The sequence below is a fragment of the Halichoerus grypus genome, chromosome 3 (assembly GCF_964656455.1).
Source record: "Halichoerus grypus chromosome 3, mHalGry1.hap1.1, whole genome shotgun sequence".
Lineage (NCBI taxonomy): Eukaryota > Metazoa > Chordata > Mammalia > Carnivora > Phocidae > Halichoerus > Halichoerus grypus.
The window spans coordinates 13,479,739-13,494,052 of record NC_135714.1 but is presented as its reverse complement, the minus strand read 5'-3'; the positions used below and the strand labels follow the sequence as shown (position 1 = coordinate 13,494,052).

The 14,314-nt window shown below is 42.1% G+C and overlaps 1 protein-coding gene across 5 annotated transcripts in view; it reads left to right on the top strand.

Annotated features, from left to right (window-relative positions):
• FAM184B (family with sequence similarity 184 member B) overlaps positions 1-14,314 on the top strand; it is a 152,333-nt gene that overhangs the window by 116,513 nt on the left and 21,506 nt on the right. For all 5 annotated transcript variants that reach the window (XR_013446295.1, XR_013446296.1, XM_036072089.2 and 2 more), the window contains exons 8-10: positions 947-1,050; positions 11,532-11,661; positions 12,402-12,614. Coding sequence is in view for 3 of the 5 variants with exons in the window: in XM_036072089.2 (XP_035927982.2) it covers positions 947-1,050; positions 11,532-11,661; positions 12,402-12,614 (447 nt within the window). In the remaining 2 variants the exon portion in view is untranslated. The remainder of the gene's footprint in view (positions 1-946; positions 1,051-11,531; positions 11,662-12,401; positions 12,615-14,314) is intronic.

Below are 14,314 nucleotides of genomic sequence, written 5' to 3'. Positions count from 1 at the left end.
GAGGGAATGGGAGCCCCATGCCCCATCCTCCAGGCTCAGCTCTGCCCCTTCTGAACTCTGTGGGCCCCAGGGACATGTCCCAAGGTCTCTGGAGAACAAGTTGAAAACCACAGATGTAACCAACCCCTTTGTTTTACAGTTGATGAAGTTCTGGGCCAGAAAAGGGAAGAGACTGGCTCAAGGCCATGCAACTACTTAGTGGAAACTCCAGGCTGCAATTTATCATTATTTAATGAGATTTGCCAGTGAAGACATCTGTTCCTAGCCTGTCTTATTATAGTGTGTTCCATAGACAATGGTTACTGTAACACGTAGACAAATCAAAAGAAGAATGTCTTTTTCACCTTTTGTCTCTGTGGAAAGGGGAGAATGATAACATGAACAAATTCAATTCATAGAAAACTCCTAGGCCTCAGTGTTCACTCATGGTTTCCATATTCTCCTCCTACCACACCCCGTTTCTCAACACGTATGGTCATTCAGTAGGTTCCATGTTCTCTGATCCTATGTCCTGAGATGTCACGGGCTGCCATCTTAAAATGGGCATCGTAATAATAGCGGTTGTTCACACGGACCAGTAGCTGTTGCTAGCAGTGTTCTCTGATCCTCATAGCAACCCCAGGGTCAGACCGCCTGATTGCATGTCCCATTTCCACCACTCACTGATGGTGGGACCCTGGACAGGTTACCTACCATCTCTGTGCTTGAGTTTCATCAGCTGTGTGAAGTGCTTGGTCAATGGAAGACAGGATACAGGGATACGGGCTCCTAAGCCAGGCACTGTACTAGACATTGAATCGTCCCAGGCCTCATCATGCCAGGCCTGTGGGCTGTGCACCAATTGTGGATCGCTGGGGACTCTTTCTCCTCTGCTCTCTGGTTTGATAAGCCTGGGTTGAATCAGGGAAGTGTACTCGGTCTCATCTTGCAACTGTTTTTGCCTTAGGATCCATGCCTGAAGCTGAATGAACCTCAGAACCTGCCCAGAGGAGAAGAGTATCAGGATAAGTTAGCAGCCGAGGAAGGAACCAGCAGCGATGAAGAAGAAAGGTATAGGAGGACATGCAGGCTTGCAAGCGCTCCAGTGAATGAGGACTCAGATCTGGAAGGATTCATTCATTCATTCATTCATTCATTCATCAAGTGTTTATCACTGCCCCTTGCATCACACTTAGGAAGGGAACAGATGTGTTTTGTATGTTCTCAGTACAGCTATGGGCTTAACGCAATTTATCTTATTCCATTGTTACATCAACCTAGAAGAGGCATTTTATAGATTAAGAACTGAAACTCAAAGAGGTTAGTAAACCTGCCCAAAACTCAGGCCTGGACTGGCCCCAGATCTCTTCTAAGTTTTCTTTAACTAGGGGAAATGGGGGAGCTTTGTCACTGATGGGAGATACCCCATCTCTGTCATCTATATTAGTCAGCTTTTGCTGCTGTAATAAACATTCCCAAAATATCAGCGATTCTTAACTCCTAGGTCAGCTACCTGTATCTTGGCTCCTGCCTGAGGGGCAGGTGTTATTGCCCACCAAACTGTGGGTAAAGTTCGAGTCCTGTCCACATGCTTGCTCATTCTGGGACTGAGACTGAGATATTAGCCCCTATCTAGAGCATGTTGTTGTCATGGTAAAGAGAAGAATCTCAAAAGAGCTGATGAAAATATGCAGTGACCCTTAAAGCCTACACTCAGAACTGCATCAGCTCATTTCTAGTCATATTCTATTGGCCAAAGCAAGTCACTTGACCAAAATTACCACTGGACAGAGAAGAATATCCTGTCCACATGTCCTATAGTCAGCTCTGGCTGCTGTAACAAAATACCACAGATTGTGTGGCCTAAACAACAGAAATTTGTTTCTCCTAGTTCTGGAGGCTGGGAAGTCCAAGGACAAGGTGCTGGTCCACTCAATTTCCTGGTGAGAACTCTGCTCCTGGCTTTCAGATGGCCATCCTCTTTCTGTGTCCGCACATGGCAAGGGGGGTTGGGGGGTGGGAAAGAGAAAGGGTGGTAGGGGAGAGGTCTCTTTCATGTCTCTTGTTGTAAGGGCACTAATCTCACCACGAGGACTCCACCCTCATGGCCTAATCACCTCCCCAGAGCCCCATCTCCTAATATCATTACATTGAGCAATAGGTTTCAACATATGAATTGGGGGAGGGGGGCATAAACATTCAGATCATAGCCTTGGGGAAGCAGGGTATATACCCCTAAACCAGACCACAGCCTACAGCCCAGTGAACTCCCAGCTACTAATACTTCCACCGAATCCTCCAGATTTTGCCTCAGGATCTATGAGGCACATAAGAACAGCAGTGAAGGAGGACAGACTCTGGAGTCAGGTCTCCAGGTTAAATCCTTACTACTGGCAGCCACAAACCTTGTCCTGTTTATAACTCACATTTCCAGAGAGAAAGAGAGAGTCTTTTTCCTGAAATTATGACAGAAATTTCTCTAAGGTGCCCAGCTTGGGTCACATGTCAATCCCTGAGCCAATCACTCCGGCCACAAAGATGGAGTGCTCTGACTGGCCAGCATTTGTGACACATCCTCCCCTGGGCCCATCTGAGGATGAGGGCAGAATGAGCTGCACCTGAACTCTGTGGACTAAAAAGAATCACATGGAAAAAGGAAAAGTTTTCCCAGGGAGAGGATGCTGGGCAGACCAACGGCAGGTGGAGATCACAACAGCCTTGTCTTTTTCTCCCGCGGTGGCTGTATCAGTAAGGGGTTGTCCTCAACTACAGAAGCAAAAAAGGAGGGGCTCTGGAGGTCACTCCCACAGGGGTTTTGGTGTGAATAGAAGAGCTAAGCAGTGACAGGGAAGGACTAGAAAGGTTGCCTGAGTTCTAAAGTCAGTAGTTGTAGAAGAGAACAAAGGCAGTGGCTCTTTGGGGGCAGGGTTGCATATTTACTGGTTAGCCTCATGGGGAATGCTGGTCAGGACACTGGACTTTTTGGCATGGTGGCTCTAAAAAGGGATGTGGCTTTTCCATGGGCTCAAGGCCAACTTCAGAAGAGCAGGTTAAGATCAGCTTTAATGGGCAGGGATGGGGGACATTAGGAAAGTCAGCTGCTTAGTGATGGGTGGCAGGATGAAACTGGCTGCTTAGGAAGAGGTGAGGAAATTTGAGGCAGTAGAATGGGGTCAGAGAGGGAAATCCCATTAGTGGTGTTCCAGGGAGTAATGATAGTGATGAAAATAATAATAAATATTTATTGAATGCTGAAGTGTGATAAGCACATTAAAACAATTAGTCCATTTAATCTTCAATACGCAGATACTATTATTGAAGTGCCTCGCTTTAAAGATGGAGAAAACAGAGGAACAGGGAGATCAAGTAACTTACCCAAGGTTACACTGCTAGTATATGGTAGGACTGGATGAGTGTCTTTGATGCCAGAATCACAGTTTTAGCTACATCTCAATTTAGGGCAGCTGAGCTGTGCAAAATGGAGAGCCACAGGTCTTCCACCTTTCCAGTGTCACTTGATCCTTTAATAGTCAGTAATAAGAACTGAAGCTTGCACTTCCAGCAATGCGCTTCCAGTCTGGCTCAAGTTCCTCTTTCTGTAAACAGCTATAAAGCCAGACAAAACATATGAATGCACTCTTGAGTAATGGGGCAATATGCAGAGGACTGTGTTCTTGAGAAGGGAAACATGAGTCGAATCCCACCATCACCCACACTTGCCCCCGCTTTTCTGCCTGGGGGAAGTTGCCCGCTGCAGAAAAGGAGATAGAGTCAAGCTGAGCTGAGAAGGCAGACACCAGAGCTGAGGGCTGCTAAAGTGGCTGGAATGTGTAAGGTAGAGTACTGGAAGAGATGGTCCTAGGACAGAAATCTGTAAGAGGATTTGCCATAGGTCCTTGGCCAAGGGCTTGAGAGAACATACAAGATGATGCTCCATGGGGCTTGATGTGTGTTGCTGCTGTGGTGCTGAGTAAATGAAAAATCCCAGAGGGCGTGCTGTGCTGGGAGATGGTGCATTCCCAGCTCACCCAGGATAGAGAAACTTTCCCAGACAATACAGGCCTTCAGTGGAGACCTCAAGGAGGTCATACTTCATGGGTAAGAAACACATCCTATAGGCTAAAGGCCATACCCTAGAACAGAAGACAATATTGAAATGCATCTGCTCTAACAAAAGACAAACTCAAACCCAAAAGGATCAGAAAAGGCCTTCCGTAGTTTAGCTGCTTGGCAGAACAAAAATCAACACTTTTAAAAGGAAGACATAATCTAGACTCTCTATTATCCACCTATATTATATTATATTATCCACAATATGCATTATACAATGAAAACATCATGAGAATGCAAAGAAGCAGAAAAATGTGACCTGTAATCAAGAAAGAATATCAGCCAATAGAAACAAACCTCAAATGACCTTGATGTTGGAATTAGCAGACAAGGACTTTGGAACAATTATAAGAGCTATGTTCAAGGACATAAAGGAGAGACGGTTATAATCAGTGAACATATAGGGAATTCAGCAGAGAAACAAAAACCTTGAAACAAAGGGAAATTCTGAAATTGTAAAGTACAGTATTCAAAATGAAAGTCTCACTGGTGTGTAAAATAGCAAACTGGAGACCATGGAAGAAAAAATAATCACTTGAAGACAGATTAACAGAAACTGTCTTATCCAGAGAATGAAGGGAAAAAAAATTTAATGGAGAGATCCTCAGTGACACATGGGAAAAAATCAAATGGTCTAACATGCATATAGTTGGAGCCAAGGAGGAAGAAGAGAAAGAAAATGGAGCAGGAAAAAAATATTTGAAGAAATAATGGCTGAATATTCTCCCAACTTGATGAGGAACATCAACTTACACATTCAGGGAGCTCAGTGAACTCCCAACAATAAAATCCAAAGACAGCATCATAGACACATCCTAGAAATCCCTAGATACATCAAAGAAAAGCTGCTGAAAACAAAAGATACCCCCCAAAATCTTAAAAGCAGCCAGCTTTTTAAAAAGACAAATAACAAATACAAGGAATACTTGAATTCTCATGAGCACTAATGACAATTAACTTCTTCTTGGCCTTCCAGCCTCATTCTCTTTCTGCTTTCCAAAAAGCACCTGAACAATATCATTAAAGTCCTAAAAGACAAAACAAAACAAAACAAAACAAAACAAAAAAACCCAAAAACCAAAAAAAAAACCAAACCTGTCCACTCCAAATTCTAAATCCAGTGAAAATATCCTTCAAAAACAAGAGTGAAATAAAAACATTTTCAGCTACATAAAAGCTAAGAGAATTTTTTACCAACCAACCTGCACTATGGTAAGTGCTAATGGAATTTATTTAAACTAAAAGGAGGTTATACCAGATTTAAACTTGGATCTATAGGAGAAAATGAAGAGCGTAAGAAATGGTAAACATAGGTCAATATAGAAGACTATTGTTTTACCTTCTTTTAATTTCTTTAAACCACATCCAACTGCTTAAGAAGAAGAATAATTATAATGCGGGCGCCTGGGTGGCTCAGTTGGTTAAGCAACTGCCTTCGGCTCAGGTCATGATCCTGGAGTCCCGGGATCGAGTCCCGCATCGGGCTCCCTGCTCGGCAGGGAGTCTGCTTCTCCCTCTGACCCTTCTCCCTCTCATGCTCTCTGTCTCTCATTCTCTCTCTCTCAAATAAATAAATAAAATCTTTAGAAAAAAAAAATAATTATAATGCTATTATTAACAACATTTTATTATGGGATTCATAATGCATGTTATTGACAATATATGATTATTAGCACAAGGACAGGGTTAGGATTTCTTTCTTTCTTTTTTTTTTTTTTTTTTGTTTGTCTGCTCTCAACACTATTACAATACCATTGATTATATTCCCTGTGCTGTACCTTTCAACCTCGTGACCTATTCATTCCATAACTGGAAGCCTGTACCTCCCACTCCCCTTCACCTGTTTTGCGCATCTCTCTACCCCCTTCCCCTCTGGCACCATCAGTGTGTTCTTTGTCTTTATGGGTCTGTTTCTGCTTTTTAAAAAATTTGTGTGTTTGTTCATTTGCTTTGTTTTTTAGATTCCACATGTAAATGAAATCATACAGTATTTGTCTTTCTCTGTCTGACTTATTTCACTTAGTGTAATGCCCTCAGGTCCTTCCATGTTGTCACAAATGGTAAGATCTCATTCTTTTTTATGGCTGAGTAATATTCCATTATATATATATATATATATATATATATATATGTTATATAATACACACGCTATATGTGTATATATATATATATACACATATACACTTTCATATCATATATGCATACACCACATTTTCTTTATCCATTCATCTATGGATGGACATTTGGGCTGTTAGGACAGGGATAGGATTAATGGAATCACATTGTTGTAAGGGACTTACATCTTACATCAAGAGTTACCTTATTAATTCTAATAGATTGTGATAAGTTAAGGATACAAACTCTAGTCCATAGAACAACATTAAATATTAATACAAAGAAGAACTAAAAAAATTCAATAAAGGAACTAAAATGGAATACTGAAAAATATTTGCCAGGTAAGAAGGTAGAAAGGAGGAAGAGAAGGCAAACAGTAAGAAAAAGGTTTGGGCAAATAGAAAGCAAATGGCAAGACATAGACTTAAGCCCAACCATTGCAATAATTACAATGTTCATGAACCAAACATACCATCTAAAAGAGATTGTCAGAGAGGATAAAAAGGCAAGACATTGCTATATGCTGTCCACAAGAGAGACATTTAAATACAAAGACACTCTTATGAGCAAAATTGTATCCCCTCCCCCAAACTCGTACGTTGAGGAGCTCAGAATGTGGCATATTGAGAGATAGGGCCTTTAAAGAGGTAATTAAGTTAAAATGGGGTTTTTAGGGCAGCCTTAATCCAACAGGACTGATGTCCTTATAAGAAGAAGAGACTAGCACACAGACAACAGAGACAGAGGAATGACCACATCAGGACAAAACATGAAGGTGTCCATCTGTAAGCCTCAGAAGAAGAGAAGCCTCAGAATAAAAACAAATCTGACACCTTGATCTTGGACTTCTAGCCTCCGGAATTGTGAGAAAATACATTTCTGTTTTTTAAGCCACCCATCCTATGCTATTTTGTTACGGCGGCCCTCGTAAACTGATACAGGCACAGATAGGTCTGAAGATAAAAGGATGAACAATGCCATGCAAACAGTAAGCTAAAGGAAGCTAATGTGGCTATATTCATGTCAGAGTAGGCTTCAGAACAAGGAAAATTATCAGGGATGAAGGGATATGTCATAATGGCAAAGGGGTCAGTTCATCTGGAAGACAACAATCCTAAATGTGTTTGACCTCATGACAGAGCTTTAAAAATAATGAAGCAAATAGTGAGAGAATGAAAGGGAGAAATCCACAGTCACAGTTGGAGATTGTGACACTTTTCTCTGTGGATTTGGACAACTAGCCTAATAGCTGCAAGGATACAGAAGATTTGAGTTACCCTGTCAGCTAACTTAATCTAGTTGACATTTGTAGATAATGTGCTGAACAATGCAGAACAGATCTTCTTTCAAGGCATATAGAACATTCACCAATGTAGACAATATGAAGGGCCACAAAATAAATCTTGATACATTTCAAGGATTGGAATATTCTCTGAAATATACTCTGTCTACCACAAAAGAATTAAGTTAGAAATCCAGAATAAGGGGCTCCTGGGTGGCTGGCTCAGTTGGCTAAGCATCTGCCTTTGGCTCAGGTCATGATCCCAGGGTCTTGTGATCGAGCCTCGCATTGGGCTCCCTGCTCAGCAGACAGCCTGCTTCTCCCTCTCCCTCTGCCCCTCCTTCCCACTCATGCTATGTCTCTCTCTCAAGTAAATAAATAAAATTTTTTAAAAAGAAAGAAATCCAGAATAATAAGCTATTGAGAAAATCCTCAGATATTTGGAACTTATACAAAATACTCCTAAATAATCTGTGGGCCAAAAAATAAAATCACAGTAGAAATGAGAAACTATTTCAAATTCAGTGATAATAGGACATGCCAGAATTTGGGGGAGATAGCTAATGAAGGCAATTCATAGCTTTAAATACTTCTATTTTAAAAAGAAAGCTCTAACATCAATTACCTAAGTTTTCATCTTAAGAAATTAGAAAAGGATAAGGAAATCAAATCTGAAGGAATTGGAAGGAAAGATAAGAGCAGAACTCCATGAAACAGAAAATAGGCTAATAGAAAAAATTAAGAAAACCAAAAATTAGTTCTAGAAAATTATATACTCACAGTAAGAATGATTAGGGAAAACAAGAAAGACGAAAGAAAAAGGGACATCCCTATAGATTCTGTAGATAGTAAAGGGATAATAAGGCAATTCTGTGAACAAACTTTATATCAATGACTTCACCAAAAAGCAAATTCCTTGAAAAACACAACTTACTAAAAGTGGCACTAGAAGAAGTGGAAACTATAAGTAGCTCTATAACTATGACAAAATGAATGTTTAATTAAAACATTCTCTAAAGAAGAACTCCAGTCCCAGTTGATGTCATCAGTGAATTTTATCAACTATTTTATGTTATTTTCAAAGATTTATTTATTTATTAGAGAGAGAGAGCATGAGCAGGGGGAGGGGCAAAGTGGGAGAGAGAGAGAGAGAGAGAATCCCAAGCAGACTCCCTGCTGAGTGCAGAGCCTGATGTGGGCTCCATCCCAGGACCTTACAATCATAACCTGAGCTGAAACTGGGGGAGTTGGATGCTTAACTTACTGAGCCACCCAGGCGCCCCTTATCAACTATTTTAAAGAAGAAATAATAGTAATCTTACACAAGCTTTTTCAGAAAAAAGAGTGTAGAATACCCCTCAATTTGTTTTATGAGATCAGCATAACTGATACCAAAACCCAATGAAGACATTTAAAAGAAAAGAAAATAACAAACGAATATTCCTCAAGAATGCAAAATCCTGCACAAAATATTTGAAAATCAAATCAAAAGATATATAAAAAGGATAATACATCATGATCAAGTAGGATTTCCCCAGGAATGTGTGGTTGGTTTAACATGTGAATAGCATTCATGTGAATTCACCACATTAAAAAATAAAGGGAAAAAGTAAATAATCATCTCAGTAGATGCAGAAAAGCATTCCAAAAAAAGTTAACATCCTTTTATGATAAAAAAAAAAAAATCCTTGAATAGAAAGGAAGTTCTCAACCTGAAAAAGATAATCTATGATAAACTACAGCAAACATACTTACTGGTGAAATGTTGAACACTTTCTTCCTAAGATTGGGAACAAGGCAAACATTCTGCTCTCACTACTTAACACTGTCCTGGCCTGTCCTATAAAGCAAGAAAAAGAGCTACAAATGAGAAAAGAAGAGTAAAAATGTCTTTATTTACAGACAGAATGATCATGATTGAAATACTCAAAGTTGTTACGATGTTAATCTATTCTAAGTTGAACTATGGATTCAGTTCAATCCCAAACACAATCCTAACAGCCTTATTTGTAGAAAGAAATAAGCTGTTTTGAGTATTGATGTGGAAAAACAAAGGACCTAGAAAAAGAAAAAAAAGAACCTTGAAGAGCAAAGTTGGAGGACTCAGGCTACCTGATTTCAAGACATTATGAAGCTAGAATAATACAGATCATGTGGTATCAATGTGCAGATAGACAAATCGATCAATGAAAAATAATGGAGTGTTCAGAAATAGACCCACGCAAAGATATTAGATTCATTTTTGTTAGAAGTGCCAAGGCAATTCAATGGGGATAGGAAAAGTTTTTCAACAAATGGTGTTGGAACTGTATAAACATATGAAAAAAATAAATTTCGACTCTTACTTCATCCCATGTACAACAACTAACTTAAATATATACTGTAAAACTATAAAGCATAGCAGAGCCTCTTTGCAATTTGGGGGTAAACAGTGATTTTTTTAGGACATGAAAGCACTAATCATCCAAGAAAAAAGTTGATAAATCAGTCTTCATCAAAATTAAAATATCTGCTCATTAAAAAAAATACTACTAAGAAAATGAATAGGGCGCCTGGGTGGCTCAGTTGGCTAAGCAACTGCCTTCGGCTCAGGTCATGATCCTGGAGTTCCGGGATCGAGTCCTGCATCGGGCTCCCTGCTCGGCAGGGAGTCTGCTTCTCCCTCTGACCCTCCCCCCTCTCATGCTCTCTCTCTATCTCATTCTCTCTCAAATGAATAAATAAAATCTTTAAAAAAAAAAAAAAGAAAAAGAAAATGAATAGACAAGTCACAATCTGGGAGAAGTTATCCAGTCTCTATCCACAGTATATAAAGAATTGCTATAAACCAATAATAGAAAAGACAAATATAGTTTTAAATGGACAAAATGCTTGAACACACTTGCAAAAAAATAATGAATGGCACATAAGGACATGAATACGCACTTCACATCAGAGTCAACAGGGAAATGCAACTTAAAATTACAGAGATACCATTTTGCACCCCCCAGAAAGACTAAAATTAAGAGTACTAAAAACACAAAATGTTGGCGATGATGTGGAGCAACTGAAACTCTCATACATTGCTGGTGGGAGCGCAACATGGTGCAACCGCCTCAGAAAACCATTTGATGGTTTTGTAAAAAGTTAAGCATACCCTGGGGCACTGGGCGGCACAGTAATGCGTCTGACTCTTGGTTTTGGCTCAGGATGTATCTCACCATCGTGAGATTGAGCCCTGCGCTGGGCTCCGTGCTCAGCGTGCAGTCAGCTTGAGTTTCCCTCTCCTTCTCCCTCTGCCCCTCCCCCCACCGCACGTGCTCTTAATCTCTCTCTCTCTCAAATAAATAAATCTTAAAAAAAAAAATAGTTAAGCATAGGAAGTAAACGCCACGGACATTCCGGCAATCTCTGCAGAGATGCCCACTGCGTGGCATCCTTTTACATCTCTACACAGAGCAAATACTTAAAATCCCCATCTCAACCAGTTACTTTTGAATTTCTCAGCTGGTTCGAAAGTTCAGCATTAAGTAAGAGAAGGTCTCCTCCAAAGGCCTCCATGAGCATCTGTCCTGAATACAGAAACTACTGCAGCTTTAAACCCGCATCTTCTTGTTCGTGCTATATCCGTAAAGGCCTGTGTGCGATCTTGTTGTGTATTCCTGGGACAGCTGGTCAAAGAAAGGCATGAGCCTGCTTTGAAAAGTGTCAAGTACTGTATTCAAGTAAAACATTATTATTTCATTATTTTTTTTTCATCTGCTGGAAGAGTTATGAAATTAGACCAGAGAGGCCTCTTTTTCAGGGCCCCCAAGGGCCCCATAAGTAACTCCAAGCTCTCAGTCACTCTAACAGCCAATCGTTTATTAAGCATCCACCAAAACCATTGGGCTCCAGCTGAATCCTGATTGTATCCCAGGTGCAGTAACACTTAGAGCTGTATGTCAGGTTACTTTCTTAAATCCAAGGAAGACACTTCTCACCCCACTCCCTGCCATGGGAGCTCCCCTCTCATGTCAGTCCCGGCCCTGGATCTTTTGTGATTTTGGCCTCTCTATCTTCAAAGGATTGAAGTGCCCCTCAAGGAGGGAGGTGACCTGCAACCTCCATTGAACTCTTTGCTGAAGGAGAAGGCACCTGAAATCCAGCGTCTGCAGGAAGAGTGGCAAAGCCAGAAGGCCAGATTGCAGGCCCAGGTAGGACAGCCGTGGTGGGGAGGTGCCCTCATGCTGGGTGGGACCCAGCCTCCTCCTCCTCCTTCCAGACAACACTGGAATACATACAGGGCCGGATTCGTGTCCAGGCTGGGGAGGGCATTCCAGGTCAGGGCAAGGTGGGATTCTTAGTTCTATATATTCATTCATTTATTTAATACCTCTTGTGGCTCATGCGCACCTCCTATGAGCCAGGAATCTTCTTGGGATACATCAATGAAGAAACCAAAGCAAAGTCCTGCATTACAGTGCTTACATTATATTATAGCACAGGAAGTGGGAACAGACCCGAAATACTAGACATGAGAAATAAGTAAAGCACATAGTATATTAGAGGATGATCAGATTTCAGGAAAAAAAACAAAACAGAACAAGGTCAAAAGGATTGAGAGGCTGTCTGGTGATGGGGAGTGGGTGTAATACTCAATGGGGTTGTCAGGGAAGACTTAGTGGTCCCCTCTTCAATGTGTCTTGGATGGCTTGCATCCCAACCCACCTGCCCCTCTCACCTGGCATTCATGGCTCTAGCTGAGAAAACCCCAGAAGACCGGCCATCTAGGTTTTTCAAGGTTCCAGCCCTCCCCGCTCAGAGTTCCCACAGATAGAGGAGGCTTGGCTGGGTTGAGGAGATGTTCAGAGCACTTACTTGTTTTCAAGCCCCCCAGGAAGGGAAGGGGGAGGGGAGAGGGCGCAGCCTGAGGGCAGGACGCCGTGGGGGGCAGGTCTCACAGATGCAGCAGGCTCTGGAGCAGTGCGCCAACAGCTACAGGGAGGACCTGCAGGAGCTCAAGCAACTCTCCGACCACGAAAGGGAGAAGCTGCAGCACGAGCTCCAGGAGACCATTCAGCAGAACCAGGCCGTGAAAGCCCAGCTCGAGGCCTCCCACCAGCGGGCCCTGCGCACGCTTGAGAAGGCCAAAAATCAAGAACTCAAGGTAAGGGGGAGAATTATGAAGCCCACTGTTTACTGAGCACTTGCCATGCAAGCACCTGTGTTGCGCTAGACAGGGTGCCTTTTGTACAGGATCTCTAATCCCCATGGGAATCTTACGGGGTCATTATTATCACATTCCCTTCTTCCAGATGAGGAAAAAGGCTCAGAGAGATTCAGTAATTTGTTCAGGGTCACACATCTAATAAGTGGCCAAGGAAGGATTCGTGCTTAGGTCTGTTAGGCTTCTAGTACTGCTTCTCCCTATTTGCATGTGACCTTGATAACATAAGAACAACCTTCTTTATGAGTTGGGCAATGTCAGGCATGATGCATGCTGGGAAGTCAGACTCACCTGGGAGATGAAAACAGACAGCGCAGCTTGGAAAGTTGAGATGAGGTGGTCAGGCGCACAACGATGTGTAATCCGGCAGGAGCATGTTTCATCCATCTCCTACCTTCTACATTCCCAGAAGGCCTTCACTCCTCCTCTCTCAGGAGCTGGAGCTCCCACTACGACTGTCACAGACAACACACTGTCTTCCTTGGTCATGGTAGTCTTCACGCTCTAACTAATGACTTCCTTATATGATCAGATCTACCACGTGAACCTGCTTGGGGCCAAGAACCATCTGTGTTTGTTCGGACCCTGAATCTCCTCCTAGTTCAGGATAGCTGCTTAGAAAATGGTCTCACTGAATTACAGCCGCAAGTTTAATTTCCCCTTCTGTACACTGGGGATATTGATACCTGCCTCTTTGAGATGTCCATGAATAAATGGAAAAAATGGATTTCTGGTTTAAGGTGGCAGAATAAAGGCTTTTGAATCCTTTCCTATTGGAAACCATCCAGGAAACAATAAGGAAAACACAAAGCAGAAGCATACTCCTATTTCAGATAAAGCAGGAGGCATCTGTGCCCTTAAGCCACGCTACATGAGGACAGGACAGAAATGGGGAAATAGTATGTGGCCTTGCAGAGTGGAGAAGCTCGAACCAAAGTGCCTGCAGAGAGAGAAGGACAGGAACCAAGCAGATTCCATGGCAGAGCTCAGAAAGGCTCAGGAATTAGAGGTAACAGTTATCATGGAGGCAAGAGTGAGATGAGGAATATGATTGACCTAGAACCTCAGATTCCCAGCTCACCCAGCACAGGCAAGCCATTAGCTGTCCCTTATTTAAAGACAAGAGATGTTGGCAGGAAATTGCTGGGTTAACTGAGCCAGAGAGACTCTGAATTTGGAAATATGATTCACAGAGGCTGGGATGAGGCTTGGGTCTGAGAACAGGTTCAGGTGAAAATTTGTATACTGAGCTATTCGGTGGACCACGGTCACCTCTATCTGGTCCCCAGAAGTGCATTCTCCTGCTCAGCTCCAGAAGGCAAGCAGCTAGACTTAGACCCCCTATGTAGGAGACTGGGGAACCTTCTCTGGAGAAATTAAACCATCCTAGAGAAAAGGCCTGTAGATTCTCACATTTGTGGGCTTCCAGTAAAATTGAGGGTTGGCCATCTGGTCATCCTCCAGAGGAGCATGGCACCCAACGGACCCCCTTCCAAGTAGCCCTCAGTGCTCCATCTTCAATATGAAAGTGCAGCAAAAGATTACTAAACTTTTTATGGAAGTCTCTAACATGGAAGTTGGAATCCAAGATAACTGAGGGAGAAAGAACAGACTCAGAAGAAACGGCTAATGCAGTCAGC